Source organism: Oryzias melastigma, linkage group LG21, assembly GCF_002922805.2.
Source record: "Oryzias melastigma strain HK-1 linkage group LG21, ASM292280v2, whole genome shotgun sequence".
NCBI classification, from domain to species: Eukaryota; Metazoa; Chordata; class Actinopteri; order Beloniformes; family Adrianichthyidae; genus Oryzias; species Oryzias melastigma.
The window spans coordinates 19,111,833-19,137,720 of NC_050532.1; the positions used below are offsets into that span (position 1 = coordinate 19,111,833).

A 25,888-nucleotide genomic window follows, 5' to 3' on the forward strand; every position below is an offset into this window, starting at 1 on the left:
GCTTTTATTATAGGACATTTTCTGTGTGATGGCACTTCAAGAAAAGATGGAATCATTAGTCTCTATCTTTCTTTCTGTTGTGCTGAGGTCTTGGCTGCATTGTTTTAATGAGATGTCTTAGTTTAAAGTTTTATCAATTGCTTTTTTTATTAAACTTGCGTTCTTAGAAAACCCTAAGTGACAAAGGATCACTTTTTCAAGGGAGAACTGGTCAAGATGAAAGACAACAATAACATGAGTGTGGAAGAATACGACAAAAAAACAAAGACGAAACAAAAAATTCAAAGGACACTTTGGTTTTATCTGTTTTTGAGTGTCTCCTAATGCGTTCCAAAAGAAGTTAGAGCTTTGTTCATGAACAAAAACATGAATAAATGCTTGACATTGAGTTCTATTGTTTAATAGCTTTGTTTAGCCATTTTGAGACTGATGAAACTGTTTTAAGCCCGTGGTGTTCACAATGGACTAGCAGGGAGGGGCTTCTTATTCTTCTTTAGTTTTTCTGCTGTTTACAAGAGCATTTCCGCCACCTGTAGTTGGAAGAGGTTTAGTGCAAAATGTTGAACCGGTGGGGATCTCGTGAATTTTGCTCCAGGCTTTTTATTTTACAGTTCTATTCTGGTATACCAAAGACTTGGTGTCATTTATTTTCGGCCGAGCCCAAACCATGAGTACTATTTTTTTCTTTATAATCAATTTTCAAACAGTTGGCAATTCCGTGAGTTAAAAGGGACGTCAAATATACATCTCTACCAAATCCGAGTGTCACAAACGGACAGACAGCTGGTTCCACATGCAGCAGGTTTATTAGTTCAGACAAGAGCCAAGCATAGCTAAAAGTCCACAAAGCTAAATCAGGGTCAGACGGGCAGAGGTGAGTCACGAGCATGGGATCATCCAAAAAGAGAGTAGAGTTGTCAGAGTCCAAGCAAGGGTCAGGGCAGGCAGCAGGCAATCAGATCATAAACATCAGGATCAGGTCCAAATACAAATGTCGATAATGCAGGCAGAGTGGCCCAAACAATACTTCGCACTAATGATTCTCTGTGCAGTGCTTAAGTGTCATGTGGGTGATTTTCAGTGAGTGTCAGCTTAGCGGCATCCGGGGAGCGTGCGCTGGGGTTGATGGGAGATGTAGTGTATCTAGTGCTCTGGAGATGACTCCTGCCAGTGACCAGAGGGGGAGAGAGAGCTCTGACTCCAGACAGAGTCTCTACTGGTCAGACTGGGTTTAACTTGCAATGAGCTTTCAATGGCCAAGTGTTTTGTACATAGAACCCGAAAACGGTCGTAGAAACTTGTGTTGCTACGTGTGCGTTAACATAGACTTTGCATTATGGCTGCTTGAACATACGTTACTTAAGGCGGTGTAGACTGAAGCACTAAATGCAACAACTTGATTGTGTTTTAAATTTAATAAATAATTAACTCAAAACGTTTAAGAAGTATATATATATATATATATATATAAATTTGGAACAAATATGTTTTTATTGTGTAACAAAGTAAAAATACACATTTATTAGCTTTTTAAGGCCAAAATACAGTGTGCAAATATGTGACACAAAGCATTAGTGAGAACCTGTTACTTCAGCAAAACTATAAGTCCCACTGAGCACATTTTGGGGATACTTGTATAGATTTAAAAATACTGCTAAGGTAATATTGAATCATTATTTAAAGGCAAACATATATTTCAGTCTTACTTTTGTTTTCCACTTAAATGTTTCTTAAATTATCAAAAGAAAAGCACCATGGGTAAAAGCAAAATGATTATGAGATACAGTTGCAGTACTTAATGCTTAGATTATTAAATAACTTGTATTTCACAATTTTACTTTTGTAAAAAATGTGTTAGTATTCAGATAATTCTTAATTCATAATTTAAAAAAATATAGGGAAAAATTGTCTGGTACTGTATTGGGATATTGCGATATATATCATATATAACATGTGTATCGCGATATGTATCAGACTCTTCTCAATACACACCCCTAATATCCACAAGTAATGTACAGTGTTTTATTTTGAAAATCAAATGCAGTCTAACTCACTCCCTTCCCTTCTCAGTCCTAAAGAGAAGAGTTTCAGCAATAAAGAAGCAGCACGTCTTAAACAAACATCAAGACCTTTTTCTAACTGTAGATTGCAAAACATGAATTTTTTGAACATTGTTTGCCAGATTTTGCAAGATAAAACGTCTGGTTTCACAATCTATCCAAACATTAAAAGTGACAGACAGCCGTCACGCACCTTATTACTCATGCAAATCAACACGAGCAGCAGACTTTTTGTGCAAGCTGTCATCCTTGGAGTTTGTCCTCATGGTGAAATAAACTTATTCAATTAGTCTTTGCCTAATCAGGCTGTTTTGGTTCTTCTCCTCTTGCAGAGGTACTCCACAGTATAAACAGTTCACTTACGCCACACAGAAAGGGGCTAATCAGTGGAATTATTGTTTTGCTGCTCCAATTTAGCAGCTCCCTGTTCAGCACTGATTGGGATGAAAATTTGCTATTGTGTCTGCATGAGCTCAGAAGATATAATGCAAAGTAATCATTTTGTTAGTGGAATGCATATACATTAAGCACAATTAGGATAAACATGTTTGATGTGCTGCTTTTAACACGCATGCATCCGTTTTGTGTGATGAATAAGAAGTTTCTGAAAGAGTTACATGATTAATAAACTATTGTTGGAAAAAAGTGTTAAAGCATTAATAAAGTTTCTGATTATTTAAAAAAGTTTTTTTTTTATATATATATATATTGTGGCTTTTTTAGTGGCTATTAAACAGTTAAAAAAAAAACTCAACATTTAAAGCAGACACAGCTGAGCACTCACTATTTAGTCCTCTCGTTCCAAGGTAATTTTCCTCAATTCATTTTGCTTAATTTAACACTCACATCCACTTTACCACCTTCCCATTCAGGGCTTTAAGCTGGACAACAAATGGATACGGAAAAAGAGAAGAGAGAAATCTGATGAAGCAATCTTCACAATTAGCCCTTCAGCGGCAGGGTCAAAGCCGGGCGCCGCCATGACGATTCCTATGAGACTGTGGTGCCACACAAAGACACACGCAAGAAAAAGAGGGAACGGGGTGGAAAGGGACACTTAGCTGATTCAGATTTTATTGCTTCAGTTCAAACAGTGTATGCAGACATGTATGAAGACAGTATTAACAAGTGCAGCTCCTTTGTAATAGAACAATAGGCTTAGTCTCTGGTGAGAGCGCATATTCAGTGGCTTGGTTAAGTATTAGGCAAAGCAGGTATATCAAAAGAAGGATAATCCAGAAAATTTTAAGCGTTTCAAGGTGATAGAAAATAAAAAGAGACGTATTTATCTTGAGTTTCTTTAAGTTGACCTCCATTTTTCAGTTTGAACAAATTTTTTACACCCAAAAGGATCATATTAAGTTAGCTTGCATCAATAATTTTTTTTTCTTTTTGTCAGGTGCTCGTGAAGACAAGTCGAGATCAACAGCTATTCAGCTGTCTTCTCTGAAGTTGCTACCTGGGAGGATATGTGGTCAACATAATTCAGTTAAATTACAGTATTCATTGACTTCTTGCTTCCTGTGCGTGTTTTCACATGCTGGATGGATGAGTGCACATCTAAAGAAGTTACATTCCTAAAGCTGCTTTTAAAATGTTCACGCAAACTCAGTGCCGCAATTCTCCTGGTATTCAGAGCCGTAAAAGCTATTTTATGAGTCTGTCAGGAAGAGCACATTATGGATGTCTTCCCGAGACAAAAACACTGGCAACACACATAAAGGTATTTATGTTCATTCAGGATTTATCTTCTCGACATTCATTTTTCTTTTTGGATTCCTGAAATTGGCTGCAATTTGAGGCACACTTCTCCTGTAACAGAGTTTGTGCAATATTCAGCCTTGTTTCTCTGTGTGTGTCAATTACGCCAAATACATTGGCTCCTAAAAGCAGTTTGACACCAAAAAATGGTGGGTTTGAGCCCTTTAGAGATACACTCAAGTCTTCTTCATGATCCCATCTTTCAAAAAAATCATTCTCACTCAAATCACAGTTTTTGATCCTATGAATGTAAGTACCTCAAAGGGTGGATCTCATACTGAACAGACTTTTTAAGGTGCATCCTTCCAGCATGTTGGATTTCCCTCTCGTAAAGAAAAAAAAAAAAAAAAAAACCTCCATATGTAAAAGTGATTTGCTCAGGCAAGCCTGACCTGTTTTCAGCTGGAAGTTGAACATCATGATGGGAAGTCTGCGGTTTTCCTGAAGTGACAGCAAAGTGAAAACACAGTATTAATTCCCTTATCATTAGCTTCACCTCTGTCATTCCATCTACTTTGTTAAACTGCTGAGAAGGAGTGCCTGGTGTGAAAGGAACTGTCATATGCAGAGCGCTGTTGTCCCACATCATTCAGAGAACAAACCTTTTCAGATAGCTAACTGCTATTGCGCTGCTGATTGCACAGACACCACCAATTTCCTAACCAACCGCCACCTGAACAATGATGTGTTCAGCTTTCAGGCCCTCCAGCCTTTCAAAGGTGAATCATTTCCCCGTTTGGAACGATATCTCCATAGCAACTCCCTTTTTGAAGGGTGTAGAATCACCATCCAATAATTCTATGATCATCTGGCCTTACCGTTCCCAGTGGTTCTTTTCATGGCGAGCAAGCAAAGGGGGAGGTGGGATGCGAGGAGGAAGCAGGAAGATTCTACAGTCTATTTCAGGCAATTCATCTTGCATGCCCATTAGAATTCAAAATATTGCGACCTTCAATCACCAAGCATGTTATCTGGAGCTGTGGTGATCTCCAGTCAAGATGGGTAGACGTTTTTCTCTAATCATTGGCGATGAGTGGAGGCTGACAAAAACTCTCCATACTCGCTGGAGCAAAAATGCTAATTGAAATGCTGTGACAGCACCTCGGCACAGACTCAAAACACCCAAAAGGAAATGATTGAGATATAACAGCTGGAGTATTAAATACAAACAGTGAGCAGCGCAAACAAAGAAACCATAAAGTGGAGTGTGGACCAGATTGTTTTCTGACCCGTTTTGTTTCTGAACCATGAATAAAATAAAACCTGGTAAAAGGAAGCTAACAATTTTAAATGGTCACAAAGGTGTACGTAAAGTAACAACAACTTTGAAGCAATTTCAATAATTTTTTTAGTTAAAAAAAGCCCGTTTGTAAGAACAGTTTGTGTTTTTTTGCAGTAAAAATGAAGAAGGTGTGAAGGTGAAAGATGGTGTTTATGACTTTTGAATATTTTATGCCTAAATTTGAAAAAAGCTTTAAAGGTACAAATCATCTGTTGACATAATTCTACATAAGAAGAAAGAAAAAAGGTTTACAATTTTCCATTGAAAATAAACTTTAAAAGGAGCATCTAGTGAGCGCAAGTTTGTCAGTCACCAATTCTGCATGCTATCCAGCTTAAACAGAAGAGAGAAGTCTGTAATGTTTATTGTAGATGCACTTCTTTCAAGAAAGAACCCAGGAAATCACCATGTTTGATTTTTAAATCAGTGTTCACCTAAATACTTTGTAATGACTTGGTCAAGGGTTTGTCATAGGTTTTTACTGGGTTTTCACACACTAGCTGCTATTTTGGTCCATTCCTCCATGCAGATCTTCTCAAGAGCAGTGATGTTTTGGGGTTGTTATTAACGTACACAGAGTTTTAACTCCCATCACAGGTTCTCTATTTGATGAAGGTCCAGAGACTGCCTACACCACTTCAGAATCTTAAAATGCTTTTTACGTAATCACTTCTTTTGTTTCATGGGTAATGTATTTGGGATGATGCCACATTTTATCCTCAGTGTTCTCACTGATGGAAGGAAGGATCGGTCCAAAATCTCAAAGAAGGTCTCATTCATGGTTTCCTTGATACAGATTGGTTATCCTGTCCATTTTGCCGAAAAGTAGCTCTAAAGTGTGATGTTTCCACCACTGTGCTTTACAGAGGGTATGGTGTTTCAGGGATGCAATTTAGCATTCTTCCCCCTCCACACATAACAATTGATGTTCACACCAAAGAGTTCCATTTTGATCTAATTTGATCACACGATTTTCTCCTAATCCTCCTCTTGATCATCCAGATGGTCTCTGGTAAATCTCGACATATGCTGGCTTAAGCAGAAGGCCGTTGCGTGTTCCTATAGTAACCATTGTTACTCTTCAGGTCATTGACCAGTACCCCTGTGTAGTTCTGGATTATTTTGTCATTTGCATCCCACCAGTTTAGATCTTTTATGAATCTCCAGATGGATGGAGACAGTCAGTAGTCTTGGTCCGTGGTGTCCTCTGACAGCTCTTTGGTCTTGCTCATGGTATAGAAGTTGCAGTCCAACTATTTTAGAGTGTGAACAGGTGTGTTTTATTAAGATAACCAGTTCCAAGTGGAGGTTAGGAGAGCTTCTTTGAAAAAATTAACTGCAGGGACCAAAATTGTTGTTTGTTTGGAGTTGGTAAATATTAATTTTAATGCAAATAAATTATTTAAAAGTATATAAATGTGACATCCTGGATTATTGTATTATTTCTCTCATATAGATGAAATGTACATATGATGACCTCTATCTATGATGAACTATATCATTAAAAATCATTTCAAAATTAGATACATCGATAAATGCTAGAATTGTTGCTAAAATTTATCATTACCCCCCTAAAATCTATACATCCCCCTATTTTTAGTGAGTGGTGTTAGCTGGTGTATCAGAGAATCACTTGGAAGCTTGAAAGTTAATGATACAATTTTGTGGATTCAAATTTTCTTGGTATATTGGTCATAATTTAGGATCACAACTTTATAAAAAAGCTATAACCTATCAAAACCCCAAGAGAGGGTATAACCTACACTGTAGTGTCCTTTTGACAAAACACAGCATTGTTTGAGAAGAGGGAACAGAGGAAGTTTAGATAGCAGTGCGGCTGGTGTACAGCTATGATTTCTTGCAATCGACTTGCTGTCATAACGCCTGAAGATGCAGATCTTTAAGAGCAGAGAAAACTGTTAAATTTCTATTTTTAACTACTTTTTCTCAATAAATAAAATCCTGACTGAGTCTCTTTTGACTGCTTCTTGCATAGATACTTTACATGCATTGATTCATGTGTAGCCTGATGCATAAGCAATATGGTCTACCTTTACACCGGGCTTGGAAACGCGTGTTCCAGCGACCGCTTTCAATGAAAAGTCTATGTAAATGCATGTAAAAGAGCAGTCCGGGCTTCTCAGTTAAAAACTCTAATGTTCATGCATCGCTATCCATGTTTTTAAGTCTGTTCTTGAGCTCAGAACACATGCTTAGAGTTAAACCAATTAAACTTTGATTCGGATTTGGTGGGAACATATGGGTAGCATTCTTTTCAAAACACGGCAGTGCCAACCAACAATTGATCATGGAGGAGAAATTAATAATTGCAGTTTGGCCACAATTATGATAGCAAGTTTTTCATACATCGGAAAAAAGCTGTAGAAGAAAAAGCCTGGAGCAGGTTTCACTAGATTTGTCCTGCACATGCGCTAGCATTGGCTAACGACACACCATGTGCTAAAGGAGCGTTCATTAATGCCCGTTTAGCTCATTCTTGAATGCACGACACATGCACATTTATAAGGGTTACATCTCTTGGCCAGTGTAGAATCAATGGAGTTTAAGGTAAATTTTACCCAATAATAAATATCAATAAATCCTTGTAAAATGTACAAACGCAGACCTGTAGGTTTCCTTTAAGGAACTGTTTCATACCTTCATCATATAGTCACAGGCTTGACTGTACACCCATATAAACGTCACCGACTGCTTCAACAAAGGAAACAGCAGTTGGCACTTTTAGTCATTGATGAGAGAGCAGTTCTGGACCTCTGTCAAGTTTGACAATTTGTAAGCCGATGAGTGATATCAAGCCATCACTGGCGTCAGCGAGGAGGAAAAGCGGCCGTAAATCACGCCTGTCTAAATAGTCAATCCGGTTTGCTTGTAATGCCTGTGGTAAAAAAGCAATTAGCGAAAGGTAGGACGACATCTGAACGGTGCAGTTAAACAGAAAATAAAAGTAAGAATGTTCTCTGTCTGCAGCTCTGTTGAGACGCCAATATGTTGTTGATCTTTAGTCAATAGAAGCCAGTATTCAGGAAGCAACTTCTGTTGTTAGCTTAGTGTAGAAAAAACGACTGCATAAGAGGCAAGTAGAGACTTTTAAAGGCCGTTTGTTGATCTCTTACTTTGAAATAATTAAGAAAAAAAACTTGGATTTTTAAAGTAAAAGCACAATTTTTACTTCCTTCTTCATAATACAGCAGTTTTCGTCTGTGATCCTGCAAAATGCATTTCCAATAAACACATTTAATGCAAAATATATATGTATTTTTTTAATTGGTTCACATTATACTGATGATTTTGAGATAAATATTGATAATTTTCTTTATTTGATCCTCAAACATTGTTAACTAAGTAGAAAAAAAGTATGTTTGTGGTGTTTTTGTAAATGATCCTTATTGTTCTTGTTGGTTTTAATGTTCAGGATTACATGATGGAATACTATCTGTTACACATTTATATTTTTGGATGCAATTCTAATGGACTCGCATTTGTGACCAAATCCGGTCAATAGTATCTTTGCAGACAGAATCAACTTCTTTTTAACAAAATGGACAATTTTAACTTAATTAAAAGATTAAATAAAAAGGAAAATTGACTTGGTTTGATAACCAACTGTGCAATGTGGCCTCTTTAGATGTTGGATTTATCCAACTGTCAGTTCCAAACCACAGGAGATCAGTTTGGACCAAAACATCCAAACAGAGCAGTAAACAATTGATTAACGGTTATGCGGACAAGAAAAGCAAACTAATTAGTTAAAAATGATAAAGCAAGGCCTTTTATGAATGTACGACATGTTTCTGCTCATGATGCAGGAACAGTTGTGTCAGAAGGACTTAACCAGGAATGCATGTGCTGACAGCATGAATGTCACAGCGAGAGAAAAGTCAAAGCCCAAAATACCAGACAGCCACGACGATAGAAAGTCCCTTAAGATGAAATGTCGTGATATCTTAAGGCAAGATTCTTGCGGAGTGTCGTGCAAGCATAAATAAGTCCTCATTAACCGTGAACTACGGTTTCCAGCAGTGATTGAGGGGCACTGTGTGAGCGTTCAGTCATCTAATTGCTGGAAACATCTGGGAATAAGGCCAGGTGAGCTGGCAGAGCGGCTTGTGGGAAACAGAGGAGTAGGTGAAGTAGAACGTGTCTCTGTCTTGTCTCAGACGGCAAGGTTCCACCCGCTTTCACTGCTGGAGCACCGTGAGCATTTAGCCCGTCTGAGACCCATTCAGGATGTCATCAAGCTCTTAAACAGCTTTTCAACACATCGTTGACGGCGGATCTTTTGTGGATGCAAGACTTTCAAAATCATTATGGGATGAAAACTTCATGATGTGCAAAACAGATTGAGAGGAAAATCCAATGCTGACAATCAACAAAAAAAGGATAAAATTCGTAAGAAAAAAAAGCATAGGATTTGATTGCTTTAGCTTCATTTGGCAAAAGCAATCTCACAACATCAGCGAGGTGTTAAAGAAACTCTGCAATACAGCAGCTCTGAACTTTCAGACAAAAGAATATACCACTCAAGACACAAAAAGTGTGATCCCACAAGCATATAATTAAGCTGTATAAAAGCAGTGGCTTCTGTGTGGCACTCTGCGTAGATTGGCATAATTAGGGAAACAAAAGTGGCTATGTGGAACAGTTAACTTGTGAAACAAGCCACATTGTTTCTAAGAACTTCACCAGAGAGAAAGCACTGGCATGCCAGGGGAAGAAAGCTGCACACACACACTATAGTTTTAAATTCTGCACATACATATAATTGAATATATAAAAATACAATTGGATGTTACACAAAATGTTACCCCGCACTGATATAAATAAGAAAATCCATCTCAATAAATTCACCTATGCATGTAAAAATAACTATTTACATCAATATATTATGAGATTTATAGCTTTTCAAAATAAACTACAGCTACTTGGGCAGAAAAAACAAATACACCCTTCATATATGATGTTAAAAAAGCCTAAAATTGTGAATTAAAAAGTCTTACGTTTTACTATACTGAGGTAAACATCAATTTTTAATTCACTGTCCTATGAATATGGAGTCTAGAACTTCCTTCACACAGCGTCTTTGTTCTGTGTGAAACGGACGGCCTCATAACGGCGGGTTTCATTCAATCTCTGCGACGCTTCCAGAGAAGGCGACAGAGAGGTGGAACGCCTGCTGTTTGTAAGGGCAAGGCTTCATACTGGAGTGATTTAGGATGTGACAACAAAACTTTGTACATTTTTTTTTTAGTTCCCTACTCTTCTTGGATTGTGAAACACAACAATGGTTCTTTTATATTTATCTCAAACTGGACTTAAAAATGTGTAAAACACACAAAAAAATAACATAAAGCACTAAAGTTATCTACGATGCAGCGCAGTAAAATCCATTGACTGTATAAACGAACTGGACTGAGTAACCCCTCCCTCCTCGAGTTCCAAACAGGAAGTATCCACTGGCTCCAAAAAACTAAAATCCCATAAACTTTTATTGAGAAATAAATAGCTATTACTCAGTCATTCTGTTTGTCAGAATAACCATTCTTGATTTGATGCCTTTTTTAACATGTTCTTGATAATCTTATTTTTTCATATTTTTTCTTTAATGCATGCCATTCAAGTTATAAACTGGCCAATCAGATGCTTCAATAAAAGTGGTCAAATGTTCGCAACTCTTGATTGGCAGATTGTCCCGGCACGCTTTCAAGTGGCAGGTATAGGGGTGGGGCTTTCCAACAAGCTCACTTCTGATTGGCGAGAGTGATTGCCATGGAAAATTAGTTACTCAAACCCACTCGGACCACAACATCTGGGTCCAATAATGGTGTATACTTGTATAGAGCTTTACTACCTTCTCAGAAGTCCTAAAGTACTGAGTAGTCACAGTCCTATTCACACACACATTGGCACCAACCTATGACCATGATCTTGCTCAAGGACACCTCAACACATGGGGGGACATGCAATCTTCCTATCAGAGGTCGACTGTTCTACCTCTGCACCACAGCCACACCACGTCTGTGACACGGCGGAGTCCATATCGCAAAAAAAAAAAAAAAAAAATGACTGAATTACCTTCATTGTGCTGTAGCTGGAAGTAAGCCATTTTCTATGAGTGACACTCACACAGTCCAGTTCTTATATACAGTCAGTGGTCTCGACTGAGATTTTGCTCACAGCAAGTGTCAGGACTGTTTTACTGTATCCTACTTCTCAATAAAAGATTGTCAAACAAAAAGCACAGGATCAGTCGTGTTTCATCACTGCTGTGACAGAAGCAATAACTGCATTTACATATGCACAAGTAATCTGAATAAAAGCCTGATCAGAATAAAAATGCATCTTGTGAACACAGCATTCAGGATACTCTGACTCGATCAGACTCATCCAGATCCAAATTTTACCAATTGTGTCCAGAAAAAATAAAGGTTGATGTTAAAATTAATAAGAATAGTGTGCCCAGAACTCTGTCACTTCTTCTTCTACAGCTGTTCTCTGTGTTTCAGATAGTTCTGCGCATGTCAAAATAATTGAACGTGTGGCATAAGAAAATGTTTTTTATAAAGTTTTTTAGTCCCCATGTACACAACTAAATTCTAATCCAATTTATGAATCGATTAAATACATTGTGCACAGATACATGCAGCTAATATTTGTTCTGCTGCATGCTTTACACATTGCATGTTTCCACCAGGAGGGATGTCACCAGTTTTACCCCTTTTGGTTCCATAATGGTGAATATCACACAGGATGCACAGAAAGACAGAAATAGCCCACTCCTCTGGGCGCAGTGTGAACTAATATCAGTGGAATAAAGGTGAAAACATTTTGTCTTTATTAAGCAAAATTGTGCAAAAAAGGGGAGTTTGTGTTAGTTTTTCGAGAATATATTAAAGCTTGGCTTTGTTCCTGGGATGAACTTTAAAAAATCTGTCCTACACATGATGTATTTCTATTTTCTGAATAAACTCTCTCAATCGTTCTAAAAAAAATATGTGTCTTTCCTGCTTTTACTGTGCTGCTGGACGTTTTTAAGAAACTACACAGCCTCTGCTTTATGGTCAACCAATCAGAGGTGAATATTCCTAAAATTTAGAGAAACTCAGAAATCTTCAGATATCTTCATTTTTCCCTCACATATATAGAGCAGCAGCAAGAAAAACTGCACTCCAACAGATGAAAAAGGCTTGTGATACACAGCGATAACTCTGACACAATAAATAAAAAATAGCCGTAGCCTTTTTATCTCCCTGCTCTTGTACCTGCTGACACCGACTCACCAAGCAATCAGAGCTCTTTTCACACAGTAGAGAAGTCAATGACAACACACAAGCAGCAAACAAATCCAGCATCCTCTTTTTTAAGTCTTATTTCCTTCACCTGATGGCTCTTAATTACTCTAATGTGTAACATTTTATTTGTTCAAGAAAAAACCCTTCACCTGAAGCTGAAATATCTGAAATTAAAGCAAATAAAATTAAAAATGTTGATAAAAACTAGAAAAAAAAGAAAATGTGAGGATATACGTACCTCCTTTGAATCAAAGCAGAAGAACAACATAATAAAGAGTGCGGCTCCCTCTTTCCAGTGGTGTTTCCAAACCTCACTTTGTGACACTGATTGTGAGAAGCCTGAACCACAGTCACAGTGCCTCCCAGTAGGAATGTGAGGTTTGGTCTGACTTCATTCATTGAAAGCGTCATGTTGATCTCAGTAGCGACCACACAAACAAAACTCATTGAAACTATATCATCTGCTGTGTTAGGTCTGACTGCAGATCTCTGCAGGACCAAATGCTGCTCATGGAGTCGCTTCCCCACACAGCATCAAAGGCTTTGCACACGTTTGTGGTGGTTTCCTCGTTCTGTGAAATCATCTTTGTGCGTAATGCATCAAATAACTCACGTGTCATGTGGAAGATGCCGTCACAGGCACTGATGTGGGACAAGAAGGCGTTTCCAAGGCCTTGGCCTGCGTGGGCTCCTTTCACCAGGCCAGCAATGTCTACCACATTGAGGAATGCTGGGACTTTGCTGTAAAAATAAAGAAATAAGTTTGAATCATGTTTTAATCCTTTGAAACGCATTTCCAGTGGCCTTTTGATCATGATCATACTGTTTTTAGCCAAAATGCAGCAAAAAAATGTATTAGTTTCTGCAGAGTGGCAGTAGATCAATAGAAATTTGCCTGAGTAGTTGGCGCAAAGTAAGCCAGCTCTTATTTCCCATCATACTTTACATTTTTAATAAGAAATTTTGAATACAGAAATATTATACCAACAGTAGAACAAAGAAACATACATTCACACACAGTAAAGTGAACATATGGTAATGCTTTGTGTTGCTAGAATCACTTTGTTTCACATTGCAAACAACATTATAAAAGTGCTTAAAAACTGGTTTTTGATTACTGGATTTGCATTTGTGGATGTGAAAATTTATCAGAATGAATAAAAATGCATTTTAAAAATGCATCTTCTTCTAACATTTTCCCATTTTAAGACAAAGTCCATGTGAAGATGATCAATTACAACTTGTTGAAGTCTTTTTTTAAAGAAAAACCCTAGTGTGTGAACAGATCCACAAGAGGTGCTGAAAAGTATCGGGGTGGTCTCCACAAAATGAAGAATTTGCATCAGTGCCCCCAAGTTTGAACATGAAACATCTACATCTACAAACTTTTTCTGACAGCATTTTTTTCTGCTCCTGATTAGAGAAAATTTTGAATTAATAAATACTCAGAAATGCCATTTTAAGCCTAATTTTCTATAAATACATGTCCTCCACCAAGATAAAAATGCTACAAGAACACATTAAAAACACAATTTTCTTTGGAATAGGTCTTAAAATTTTTGATTATTTTTAATCAAAAATTAAAGCATCTTTAGTTTAAAGTTAAGGGGGGTTTTCAGAAATCATATGATCTTAATGGAGCTTGTTTACAGTTTAAAGTGGTATTTTCTCTTAAGCATGAATGATGATATTTAAAAGGTTTTACACTGATCAATGGTGTGAGTAAAAAATCAAGAAAAAAAGTCACGAAAAACAACACTTAGGGACAAAGTATCAATAAAGACCCCTTTGTCCTTAAAAAAGACAACAGAAGTAATTTATTTTTATTTCTACTTTATTTCTGTTTAATAAATTGCCTTTAATCCCTGAATGAAAGTGTCATGTTAAGCTTTACTTTTATGTACTGTAGAGTTTTAATATTTTTACTCTTTGTATTGTAGTTAGTACAGTCCACTTCCAGCATCACCTAATTCCCTCATGGGCCACTTTGACAGCTTCACTCATACAATTAAAAGCAGTTTCCGCCCAAGATTTCCATCTTTCCGTTTGTTTACTATGGAGGTCACGCTGGACGGTGGCGTCCCACTGGGATGTGTGACATTCCTAGGTGGCTCTGATGTTTTGGCCCGCTCCTTCACTTTCTACAGACACCTTTAATTTATTACACTTTATTGTGCTTCAGAAGCCTCATTTAAGAGTCTGCTGTAATTACTCAATTATACATCTACAGTCGGCGTAAACACTCAGTGTTGCACTTTGGGAAACCACCGGGTCAGCAGAAAGCTGGCAATATTTAACATTAGTCATTTGGTGTGCGTGTGTTTACCTCATGCTGATGTGATTTTCTGAGTGGCGTTCGGAATCTGGCCTTAATAACTGCTTTCTCCCAAATAATACCAGAGATATTACAAACACTGAGATCTAAATGATGCTGGTGTTTTTGAAAATCAGACATTAATGGTTAAATAAAGTTACAGCTCTAAATACCAGATCAGCCCCACTAAAACTATACATTTTTTGTAAAATCATTCCCAGTAGTATAAAATCTAAAATCTTTTCAATCTATTAAAACTATTTAACCATTGTTTAACCAGGTTAAAAATTCAATTGAGATTCACTCATCTCTTTTTTCAAGGGAGTCCTTGTCAAGAGGGAACAGTTACACACGCCCAAGACATGTCATAATATTAAAATATGCTAAAAATATGAAATAAAACATAATAAAACACTTAATTAATTAAAAACAGCTATAGGTTAGTGAGTTCATTTCCAGATCCTTCATAAGAATATTAAACTGTGGCAAAGTTATGAGCTTTGAAAGCTGAATTGTTTTTTTTCCAGTCTGTAGGTGCTTTATATTGAAAAATCCTCTTTCCTTTGTTTTGTTTTTCTCACAACAATTTGAATAAAGACCCTCAGAAATGCAAATTTAAGCTTAATTTTCCTATAATATGTCCTCCATCATCATAAAAATGCTACAAAAACTTCCTAAAAACCCTATTTTCATTTAAATGTGTCTTTAACCTGTTGCTATAATCGTACGCTAGAACCACAACAATTTTTATTAAACCTTACTAATTATTACATGCTGGGTTAGGATGCTACTTTAACATGAAGAATTATAAGAAAAAAACAAATATAAATATGGGGGTATTCTACACCATGAACACAATAAAACTCAAGATGAAGAGTGTTTCACGGCTGTGAGAAGAAGTCGAGTGCGCGCTCATCACAGCCTTATCTTCCCACAATGATATCAGACACACAGAACAAACAACAGTGCACTTCTCTACTGATGAATGCAGATCTATTGCACACAAAAGAGGCCCACGAGTGCTTGCTATTCTCATTCAAGTTGATTTTATGTTCACAAACTTGTACAGAGATTTACAGGATTTGTCTTCTGCACATTTTCCTGGACTGTTCACTTTGTTTGCTTTAATATGCATATTTTAATGCATTTTACCTTTTTGGCAATACTTTAAATTCTTTAATCGTGACTCGATAAGTCAGCGCTGCAGTGCTAATACTGTACTGTGCTCTGAATGATCAACAAGAATAGAAAAGTGCTTTATAAGTACAGTCCATTATCAGCCATTTGTCACGGCGCAGTGCAGTGGTATTTAGCGCTGTTGCTTCACAGCAAGACGGCTCCCGGCTCCAATCCCAGCTGGGTGTTTTCTTTTTTTTCTGTGCCCAGTTTGCATGCTTTCCCTGTGCATGTGCACATTTGTTGTCGTGCTCAAACTTCTGCTTCTTCCAACACTGGGGATCCAGTTAACCGTTTATTTCAAACTGATCGTGGGGTGAGCTTGTTTGTCTTGACCTCATCTCTCACTGTTCAGTAAATTATCATGGTCACCTAAATGATAAAAAAATCTTATTTTTAGAGTTTTTAGCATGTTTTTCCTATGATGGAGCACACATATCAAGAAAATCAACTTTAAAATTGTATTTCTTGTATTTCTTTTTCAAATTACTATACATTAGGAGAGGACAAAAAAAATGTTGTTTGACAAAAATTATGATTGTCATGCAGAAAATATGCTGAACGACCTACAAAATCCCTGATGCATCACTTAAAAGACGACAAGATTCATTTTCCCAGACTGAGCGGGCATCTGGCTCAGAACTGTACAGCTTGATTGTTACAATATTGTCACAAAAAGTGAGGCAAATTAGCAGCTACAGCTAAAGTTGGGAGTCAAATCCTGAACACTTACACCTTTTAGGTGCCGTATTTCACTGCAAGAATGATAAATGGCAGCAAATTTAGTTTAATATGGATTTGTTGTTTATTTATCTTTGATGGCCTACTGTAGATTAATATTAAGTCTCTGTAATGCTAAGTTTACACTAGGACATAAAGTCATAAAACTAAAGATTTTATGTATTTTTTGCACTAGCAGCTATGCATTAACATAGATGACCTGCAATTATTGATGATATCATGGAGGGTTAGTGACGTCCAAATTTGAGGACACTATTTTTCCATATTTCTTTGTTTGGAAGGATAAATGTAGAGGTAGGGAAGAATTAGGATTCAGCCATACACTTTTAATTGAAAGTAGACCCTTAAACATGTGTTGCTGAGGGCTTAAAGCTATTTTTGTTACAATCCACCTTAAAAGTCTTTTAAGGTTTCCTTTGTTGTCGAGTATACTGAATTTCTGCAATGTGCAAACTTTATTCTTTATTTTTATGATAATACATTTCCTGTTTTGACTGCCCTGTCCTCCAAAGGGCATACATAGACGGTGAAGCTACAAAAACATTCTTTTCAATAAGTCTATTTGCTGCTGTATGTTAAAGTGGAGCAATTTTTTCACTCATGAGGAGAAGAGCGCTGAAAAAAACTTGAATTCCATCTGTTTAAACAACCTTCACAAACATGTATGATGACTGCATGTCTGATCATTTTCCTCGACAAAAGGAGCATCAATTGTATATGATCCTATCATACAAAAGAAAGAGATGTGAACACTGTTATATGCTTTTTTCTTACCTATAGGGAAAAAAGGACCATCCCAGACTACAAATACGAGGTGTGAATATTGTGTGAAGGATGAGACCCCATACCTGGCAGGTTTGTGGAATTGGCAGAGGAAATCATAGCGTTCATCTGGAATGGGCACTCTGCTTTCATTTGGGTCAATGGTGCAGAAGGGGAAATTTTCAGCAGCAGCCTCACTCTTTGTCAGCACATTGAAAAAGGTTGACTTCCTGGAAATAAAAGCAGCAGTGAGGTCAAATCACCTGAAAGTGCCGGTTTGGAGTCGAGCGGTTTGATGTGATGAGCATAAGCTTCCATGGAAAAAGTTTGTAAAATCCACTCAAATTTTTTTTAGGAAGGGGGAATTAAATTTAAGATACAGAATACAATTACACTTTAGTCTTATCATATGCAGATGAAAACAATCAATTAAAGGCTGCATGGTGCTGGGTTTATTTTTATAGATTTACAAGGAAAGCCTCTAATACTTAAAACACACAATCAATTATATCACTCAACTATAATCCAGGATTTTCCAGTTTCCTGTTAATCCGCTTGATGTTTACTAAACCCTATAATCTCTGCCTCTGACCTCTAAAGTCCTTATAAAGCTAATCAGAACCATTTCTTTCAAGACCTGAGCAATTTGGTTGTGATTACAGCCAGAAAAAGCAGCTAAAACCTTTCACTAAAAATGTTAGAAAAGACATTGAATAAATGCATCTTTTAATATGTATGCTATAGAAAAAATACACACTTGAATGTTGGTTGATTTGCTGAAAAAAATCCATATTTCAACCTACAGGAGCAGAGTGAAACATGAGCACATCTTTAATGTTTCTATAGGAATTAGGGGGGAAGAAGTCGCTTGATTGCTGCTTGAGTCACTGATCAAGCTTCAGCTCTTTAATGAAAGCAGACGGTTCTTAACGTGATGCCACAGATGTCACACCTGCTAAAGCAATGCTCTCAAAGAAACCTGCTGATGTCCGTCACGCTGAGGTTTTATGATGTGATGATGTTGAGCATCATCTGGTGAGTAATATTGCCGAATATTACCTGTAGAAGTAAAAAAAAATCGGAATTTGGATCTGAGAAGGACAAATTGAATCCATTGTTTTTCCTCAAGCTGATCTTTGACTTATAGCTTGTTTTTCAAAGTTGTGACATAAACACTTTTGGGCATAAACCATGATAAAAAATCTCTGATGTCGCCAAGTGGACATTAAACATTGAAGACTTGACTCGACTCGACTCGGCAAGGCTAGGCTAGGCTAGGCTAGGCTAGGCTAGACTAGACTAGACTAGACTAGACTAGACAAGACTAGACTAGACTACATTACATTAGATTACATTACATTAGATTAGATCTGATCTGATTAGATTCTATTCGATTCAATTAAATTCTATTCGATTCGATTTGTTTCGATTCAACTTTTTTGTCATTACACATGTCCATGTACAAGGCAACAAAATGCAGTTTAGCATCTAACCTAAAGTGCAATAGACAGTAAGAGCATGTGGCATAAATATTATGATAAATAAGTATGGTACAGGTTGTTGTACAGCATATGGACACTATTTACAGATCAGAACCTATGTACAGGTGAGACCATATACACAGGTAAGAGAAAAGATAAGACAAAAGCAGGTAAAATATAAGAAGATAAAGCTGGAAGTCTGTGTTGACTGGGGTTTACTCATCCACCTCAACTTTTTTTTATACCGAATGCCCTTCCTGACACAACCCTGTATTTTCTCCGGGCTGGGGACGGGCACTGGGAGACCCTTAGGACCCTATAGCCTCATTACCACTGAGCCGTCCGGTCCGGTAAGTAGTAGTACGGAACGGACCAGTTAATTCTGGTGAGCGTTTCCACTTAGTTAAGCCTCGCTTCTACTGAGTGGTTTGTTTTCAATTTCGGTACCGCGTCATTGTAATGCGACAACTAGAAAAGCAACAACAATGGCGGTCATCCAGCAGCTCGTTCTTTTCTTGGTTTAGTTTTTGCACATCGTGTATAACAGGAATTTAATGTTGTTTGAAAGAAGATTGCTGGCGGCTAAAGAGGAAAATGGAAAAGCTATTTTAGCGCTAAACTGGTGCTTTCTAATGTCATCACTACTTTCTGCCAATCAACAGGTGGCTACAGCGGCTCCGCCCCAACCGAACTGTTATATTTTTCTATAAACCTAAAACGGATGGGGGCCCTCAAGAGGTACGGGTCGGAACTGTTTAATGGATCCGTTTTACAATGGAAACACTCAAAATACCGAACCGTTCAAAAGAAACGAAGCTTATGTTACTAAATAACTCCATCCAGCTCAACAATGTTCTATAAATGAGTAAGTAAAAGTTTTATTCAACGTCATCAGTGAGTCCACCCACCTGCCAATCAAAAATAACATCATACAGAAACGTCTGATTTAATACAATGTATGTACTTGTATGTATTTTTTTGCTTTTATAAACTGGACAAAATTGACTTTTTCTGGCAACAGTCACCGTAAATGTTTCGGATTTTCAGAGCTGTGAGTCCAGCAGACCTTTTGCAATTTATTTTTGCCAAACTGGGATGTGAATGTCTTTGCTTTTCTGCTCAAATGCCTCATTAATCTTTATCATCTTGGTTATCTTTGTGCAAGTTGACTGACTCATTGTCACTGTGAGACTGTAAAAATTGTTTCCTACAGGATGCGTCCGTTCGAACCCCCGAAGATAAATTTTAATTAGATATTTATGTAAAAAAAAACCCTAAAATAAAAAATAATAAACATAGTTTTGGACTTTATTCTGTAAATCTAATGAACCTGATGCAAAAGACTGGTATGTGCAGGAGTGAACTCATTACCAGCGGGGTCTTTCGCCATGTTCCTGTAAGGTGGCTAAACACACAAGCAGGAAAATCTTTTCTGCAAATGAGCAAAAGAACTGCAGCCATCCAGCTCCTTAGTGTGCGGCATGTTAAGTTCCACCCAGCTGCTGGCTGGCATCTGAACCCAATTCATTCATAAAGAAACCACAGGAGGCTTGACAACTTCTACTTTGACACAAATGTGGCGTGGCAGGCCAACAGAATCGGTGAATTTTACTTATGAAAAATCAAAACAGTGGACAGTGGAGAGCAGGATATTTTGTCATCTAAAAACGGGATAAAGTGTGTATATTTTGGCTTAACAAGTCTTAAAATTACACCCTCTGTCTTCTGACAGGTGACTTAAAACACCATCTTTATTTGGACCAATTAGAGTACAGCATCTCACCATCTATTTGGGGCTTTTTAGGGGTTTGACCCAACTAATGTTTTGCAGAAAAGGCCGAGTAAGCGTTCCCGACAATGCTTTAATGTGTCAGAGGAGGTTGGACGCTGACAAAGTGATCTGTACCCGGCATGTGAGCCTTTTAACTCATTAGAAGCACAAGACAGAAACGTGTCAGTGTAATCCCCCCACAGAGATGTTGCTGCAGCAAACTCTCTGACAGGGGAGTGATAAGCAGTGGCAAAAAAAGGAAAAGATAAGAGGTTGTCGATGCTTTTTGTTGTGCTTTCTGCAACAATCTGAGACAATGGAGAGAACATAAGTCTTTATTTTTGCGGGAAGCTTCTGATGAAGCGGACAGAATCCCTTTCAACTTTGAGACCACTGAAAGAAAACTACAATTTCTCAATTTAATAATTTCTAAATTATAATTGAACAGAATGTTAGAAAACTTTTATTTAAATCTTTTTTAAGTAGCTTGAGAAAATCATTTTATGAAAGTTCCTTACATTTATTCATGCGTCATTGGTAAGAGGGCAGGCCAAGCACGTGCGGGTTATTATGGTGACAGAGCTGCAGGGTTCTTACCCAACATTAGGCAGGCCGACGACTCCGATCTTCAGTGAGGTACCGAACCTCCCGATCAGCGGTGGCGGCTTCAGTGCATCCCCTTTTGCCTGCAACAAAAGCAAACGAGACGCCTTGCAGTCAGCCTCTGCACGCCATTACATAATCGACCTCAGTTCTGACTGGAACTGTCCAAAACACCTTTTTTGGAGCCATGTTCCTCTTTCAAGTCACAAACTCTGCGCAATGGACATTCGTTCGCTGAAAATCGGGCTCGGATGGAACCAGCAGCCTGCACTTAGCACTTGAGCGACCACGCACAGGTCTGCAGGATCTCAAAATAGAACAGTAAGTTGACACTGTGAGGGGGGCTGACCTCTCCCTCCAAATTTAGCTGTGGATGGGATCGAGGAGCGGCCAGAAGATCTACCATAAAGGGAGGTGGTGCGTAAAAAGGCGCAGGAGGACTTTGGAAGATGGGGACGATCCTTCCTCTAAGAACAATCCTTCTTTAATTTGTGTTGACCACATTTAATAATTAATCTTATCATCAAATTCTACTTGTGAATTTAATTCAATTTACTATCAATTGTTAAGAAAAAATATTGAAAAATTGAACAGTAAATTGGCATAAATAAAGCATAAAATTGTTAATAATCTAAATAATTTTGGATATAATCAAAATACCTCACTTTTTCTTCTAGCTGTCAATGTGCAGCTTCAGCACCAGAGTCAAAGCGCGCCATCCTTTCACACACGGTTTACTCCAGCCCCCTTTAGAGAGAAACAGGTGTAGCCACATGAGCGCACGAAATTACAACAATTAGTTAAACATCCTCAAATAAACTTCCCTCCACAGTCATACAAATTAAAGCACACGGGGGCACAACCAGAACCCGTCGCCCCAATCCTCCAGCAGCAGGTCTGCAGAAAATGAGCCTCCAGATTTGAGGCAAGTGAGGGTGGCCTTTTTTTCTTTTCTTTTTTCTTTTTAGGAGGAATTTAAATGAATAGGTCTAAATTAATCATTTATCTTTTGTTGATGGATGCACCCCCACTTAGACCCCTCACAATATGCAGAGCGTTTTGTTCGACCAAATAAATCATTCCCATTGTTTAAGGTACATTGATCAATCTAATGGCTTGTAATAGGCTCCTAATTGCCACGGAGAAGTACTCAGGAATGGAGTCCAGAGTGACAGATTCAGCTGAGAATTTTCACTTGAATGACAAGGAAGGATTATGTTCTCCACTCTTTCAAAAAATCTGACAACCCTAAAACAAATAAATGATTTTATGAAAAAAGATTTAACCAATATTTGTCCTTTGATAAATTATTTGGCCCCTTTTTTCTTTACATCGAGACAAAATTATTTTAAATCCCCCTCAAAATTATAGAACTGAAATATTTCAAAAGAGGAGATGAGTGAAAATGCATTTCAGTTTCCTTAAAGCTCGAATTAACAGATTTTTTCCTGCAACAATCAACCTTGCTTATCTGGAGGAAAAAGGAGACTGTTAATACTGTTAACAGCACTCAGCCAAATTGTCATGATTGCAAAAAATGATTCAATATTCCTGGCAGCGTTTAGATGCTGATGAGACTGATTTTATCCCCCTCTTCTAAAGGTGGAGCTTTAAAAGAAGAAGAAGAAAAAAGAGTATTTGAACAAATTGCGCCTGTGTTTACAGGCAGCATCCGCGCGCTCTAATAGAGCCCCATTTGCCCGGGTTTTTGAATAGTGTGATGCACATCTTTCGACCAAAGCCGTTCTCTGGAAAATTGCTTTAACTTTAAAAGGGATGATGAATCACATCAGAGCAGGTCAATTTTACATTGTGCCATTATCTTCGAGCGTTTTAACAAACTGTGGAATATGATGGCTTATTGAATTGTGATAGGCTGCACAGGATAGTGGCGGAAAAATTAAGAATTGGTGAACAAACGGGATCCCTAACAATTTAATTAAAGAGCCTCGCGGCTGCAGAACTGAGATCTTATTGGCGGCCTAAAAGGAAATGTGCGCTGATCAAGGAAGAATGTAATTAACTGACCTCTCACCTGCTCTGCTGCAACAGGTAAATATAGGGGTACCTGTGTGTGGAAGGGCGCGAGTCCCAACATGCAGATTTTTTTTTTCATTTTTATTTTACAAACAGCTTTTTGGCCACTTTTACGCATTCGGGAACAGCTTTACGCAGCGGATGCGCGCTTGTTGCGCGTTCCCGGGCCTCACAGTGCCAAAACTTCATCCAGCCTTCAATCACCAGCATAAACACGATGACGCTTAAATGTTAGAAGGAGCACAGCCCTGCACTTCTGCTGGCTCCCACCGCGCGTAAAATGCGCCATCTCCTTTACGCACCGACAAAACCACAAAAAATACGTGTTAAAAAATCTCATCTTGTGTCTTGTGGTGGATGTTTATGATTAAATCACGTTTCAGTGTCGTGTAGCCCGTTTTTCCTAAACCCCGAAATGACAGCGGAAGCTAAAGAAGTGCGGCCACAATCCACAGACATGAAAATGCGTGAAAAGCTTACCTCGCGGAGATTTGAAGTTTGAACTCAATTCTGCAATGAAAAGATTCATTGCACCTTCGTTTAGGAACAGATAAAATATTACTATATTCATAAAAACATATGAAATCGTGTCTTGTGTGTGAGTCTGAGAAGAGGCTGCGAGACGCGTGATTGACGGCAGGGGTTTTGGTGTTTCTGTCTGCGGTCGGCGTTCTCATTGGCTGACTTCAAAACCCCAGCCAAGTATGCAGCTATTAGATTGGCTGCGCTTCCTCTCCAGCTGTACTTCAAAGAACACGCTCGCTACAACTAGGTAGTGCTGGGAAGCCGCGAGCCAAGAGAGGGAAGCGCGTGTGTGTCGAATCAATCCGATAAATCTGAGTCAAATTGGAGGCATTCGGCAGTGACATCGCGAAAACTTCCATCGCAGCACATACCCTGGATATGGCTACGTCTATACTTGGGGTAAGTCCGACTTTCTCCTTTTACGCACGAAAGTTGGGCTTTGAGTTGCGGCTCGTTTGGAACATTTCTTTTGTAAAGTTGTGTTTCTGACAGCAGGTCAGAAATCCAAGTACTGGTCAAACAATCTAAGAGCATCTCAACTCAAAGACTTTTCAAACTTTGTTGGTTGTGTCTGTATTTCTGTTTCATGCTGCTTTTAGTTTAAAATAAGTCACAAAACTATTTAAATTACTTTATTTACACAAATATGTGTGTTTTTCTTTAGGAAACCTGTGCGTAAAGTTCAGGAAAAACTTCTGTTTTCATTTCGACTCTTGCTTCTGTGTCAGAAAACATCCCACCCAGTGGCGCCTGATTGTAAATATTTATGCGTATTTTCACAGGAAGAGCCGCGGTTTGGAACGACACCTCTAGCGATGCTGGCTGCAACCTGCAACAAAATTGGCAACACCAGTCCTCTCACAACTTTACCCGACTCCAGCGCCTTCTCAAAGGGTGGATTTCATCCGTGGAAAAGATCCTCCTCCAGCTGCAACTTGGGATCCAGTCTCCCCGGTTTTACCGTGGCGACGAGCCGCGCGTCTACAGGACTAACCCCGACCAGCGGCACGGGCAACAGCGCCTTCTGCTTAGCCTCCACCTCCCCGACCTCCTCTGCGTTTTCCACAGAATACAGCGGTCTGTTTTCCAACTCCGCCAGCGTCTCGACGCAGGAGTCCGGCCAGTCTGCGTTCATCTCCAAAGTTCACACATCAGCAGAGACTCTGTACCCGCGGGTGGGGATGGCGCACCCCTATGAGTCGTGGTACAAGTCCGGGTTCCACTCAACCATCTCCGGCGAGGTGGCAAACGGCGCGTCATCGTGGTGGGACGTCCACACGAACCCCGGCTCGTGGCTGGACGTGCAGAACCCGGCCGGCACCCTGCAGACCTCCCTGCACTCCGGGACGCCCCAGGCCATCCACTCCCAGCTGAGCGGCTACAACCCGGACTTCTCGTCGCTGACGCACTCGGCGTTCAGCTCCACCGGGATCAGCCCGTCCGCGTCTCACCTGCTGTCTACCAGCCAGCACCTGTTAACGCAGGACGGCTTCAAAACCGTCATCCCCACATACACAGACGCTTCTGCCGCCAATGCCATGATTTCCGGGGGCAGCTCAGGAATAAGTAGCTCTTCGAGGTCGTCCAGGCGTTACTCCGGCAGAGCAACGTGTGACTGTCCGAACTGCCAAGAGGCCGAGCGCCTGGGGCCCGCGGGGGCCAGCCTGCGCAGGAAGGGACTCCACAGCTGCCACATCCCCGGCTGCGGCAAAGTCTACGGGAAGACCTCCCACCTCAAAGCTCACCTGAGGTGGCACACCGGCGAGCGGCCTTTCGTTTGCAACTGGCTTTTCTGCGGCAAACGCTTCACGCGCTCCGACGAACTCCAGAGACACCTGCGCACGCACACCGGCGAGAAACGCTTCGCCTGCCCGGTGTGCAACAAGCGCTTCATGCGGAGCGACCACCTGAGCAAGCACATCAAGACGCACACGGCGGGCGGAGGCGGCAAAAAGGGCAGCGACAGCGACACCGACACCAGTAACCTGGAGACCCCGAGGTCCGAGTCCCCTGAACTTATTCTGGAGGGGGTGAACCCCAGGATCAGTGTGAAGGATCCGTCCCC

General features: G+C 39.2%; 2 protein-coding genes across 3 annotated transcripts in view; one reads left to right on the forward strand and one right to left on the reverse strand.

Moving 5' to 3' along the window:
• LOC112155038 (obg-like ATPase 1) overlaps positions 1-21,593 on the reverse strand; it is a 54,104-nt gene extending 32,511 nt beyond the window's left edge. Inside the window, exons 1-4 of one of the 2 annotated variants that reach the window (XM_024286408.2) lie at positions 21,436-21,593; positions 21,256-21,344; positions 17,493-17,636; positions 13,027-13,154 (exon numbers count right to left, since the gene is read on the reverse strand). In XM_024286408.2, the coding sequence (XP_024142176.1) occupies positions 13,027-13,154; positions 17,493-17,636; positions 21,256-21,344; positions 21,436-21,450 (376 nt within the window). In that variant the 5' untranslated portion in view covers positions 21,451-21,593. The remainder of the gene's footprint in view (positions 1-13,026; positions 13,155-17,492; positions 17,637-21,255; positions 21,345-21,435) is intronic. The other variant, XM_036209573.1, reaches the window with a different exon arrangement.
• A 2,356-nt stretch (positions 21,594-23,949) lies between these two features.
• Positions 23,950-25,888, forward strand: sp9 (sp9 transcription factor; the record flags this gene model as incomplete). The annotated part of the gene is given in 2 exon segments (XM_024286406.2): positions 23,950-24,222; positions 24,606-25,888. Coding segments are annotated over 2 exon segments (1,304 nt in total), but the record flags the coding sequence as incomplete, so codon positions are not given.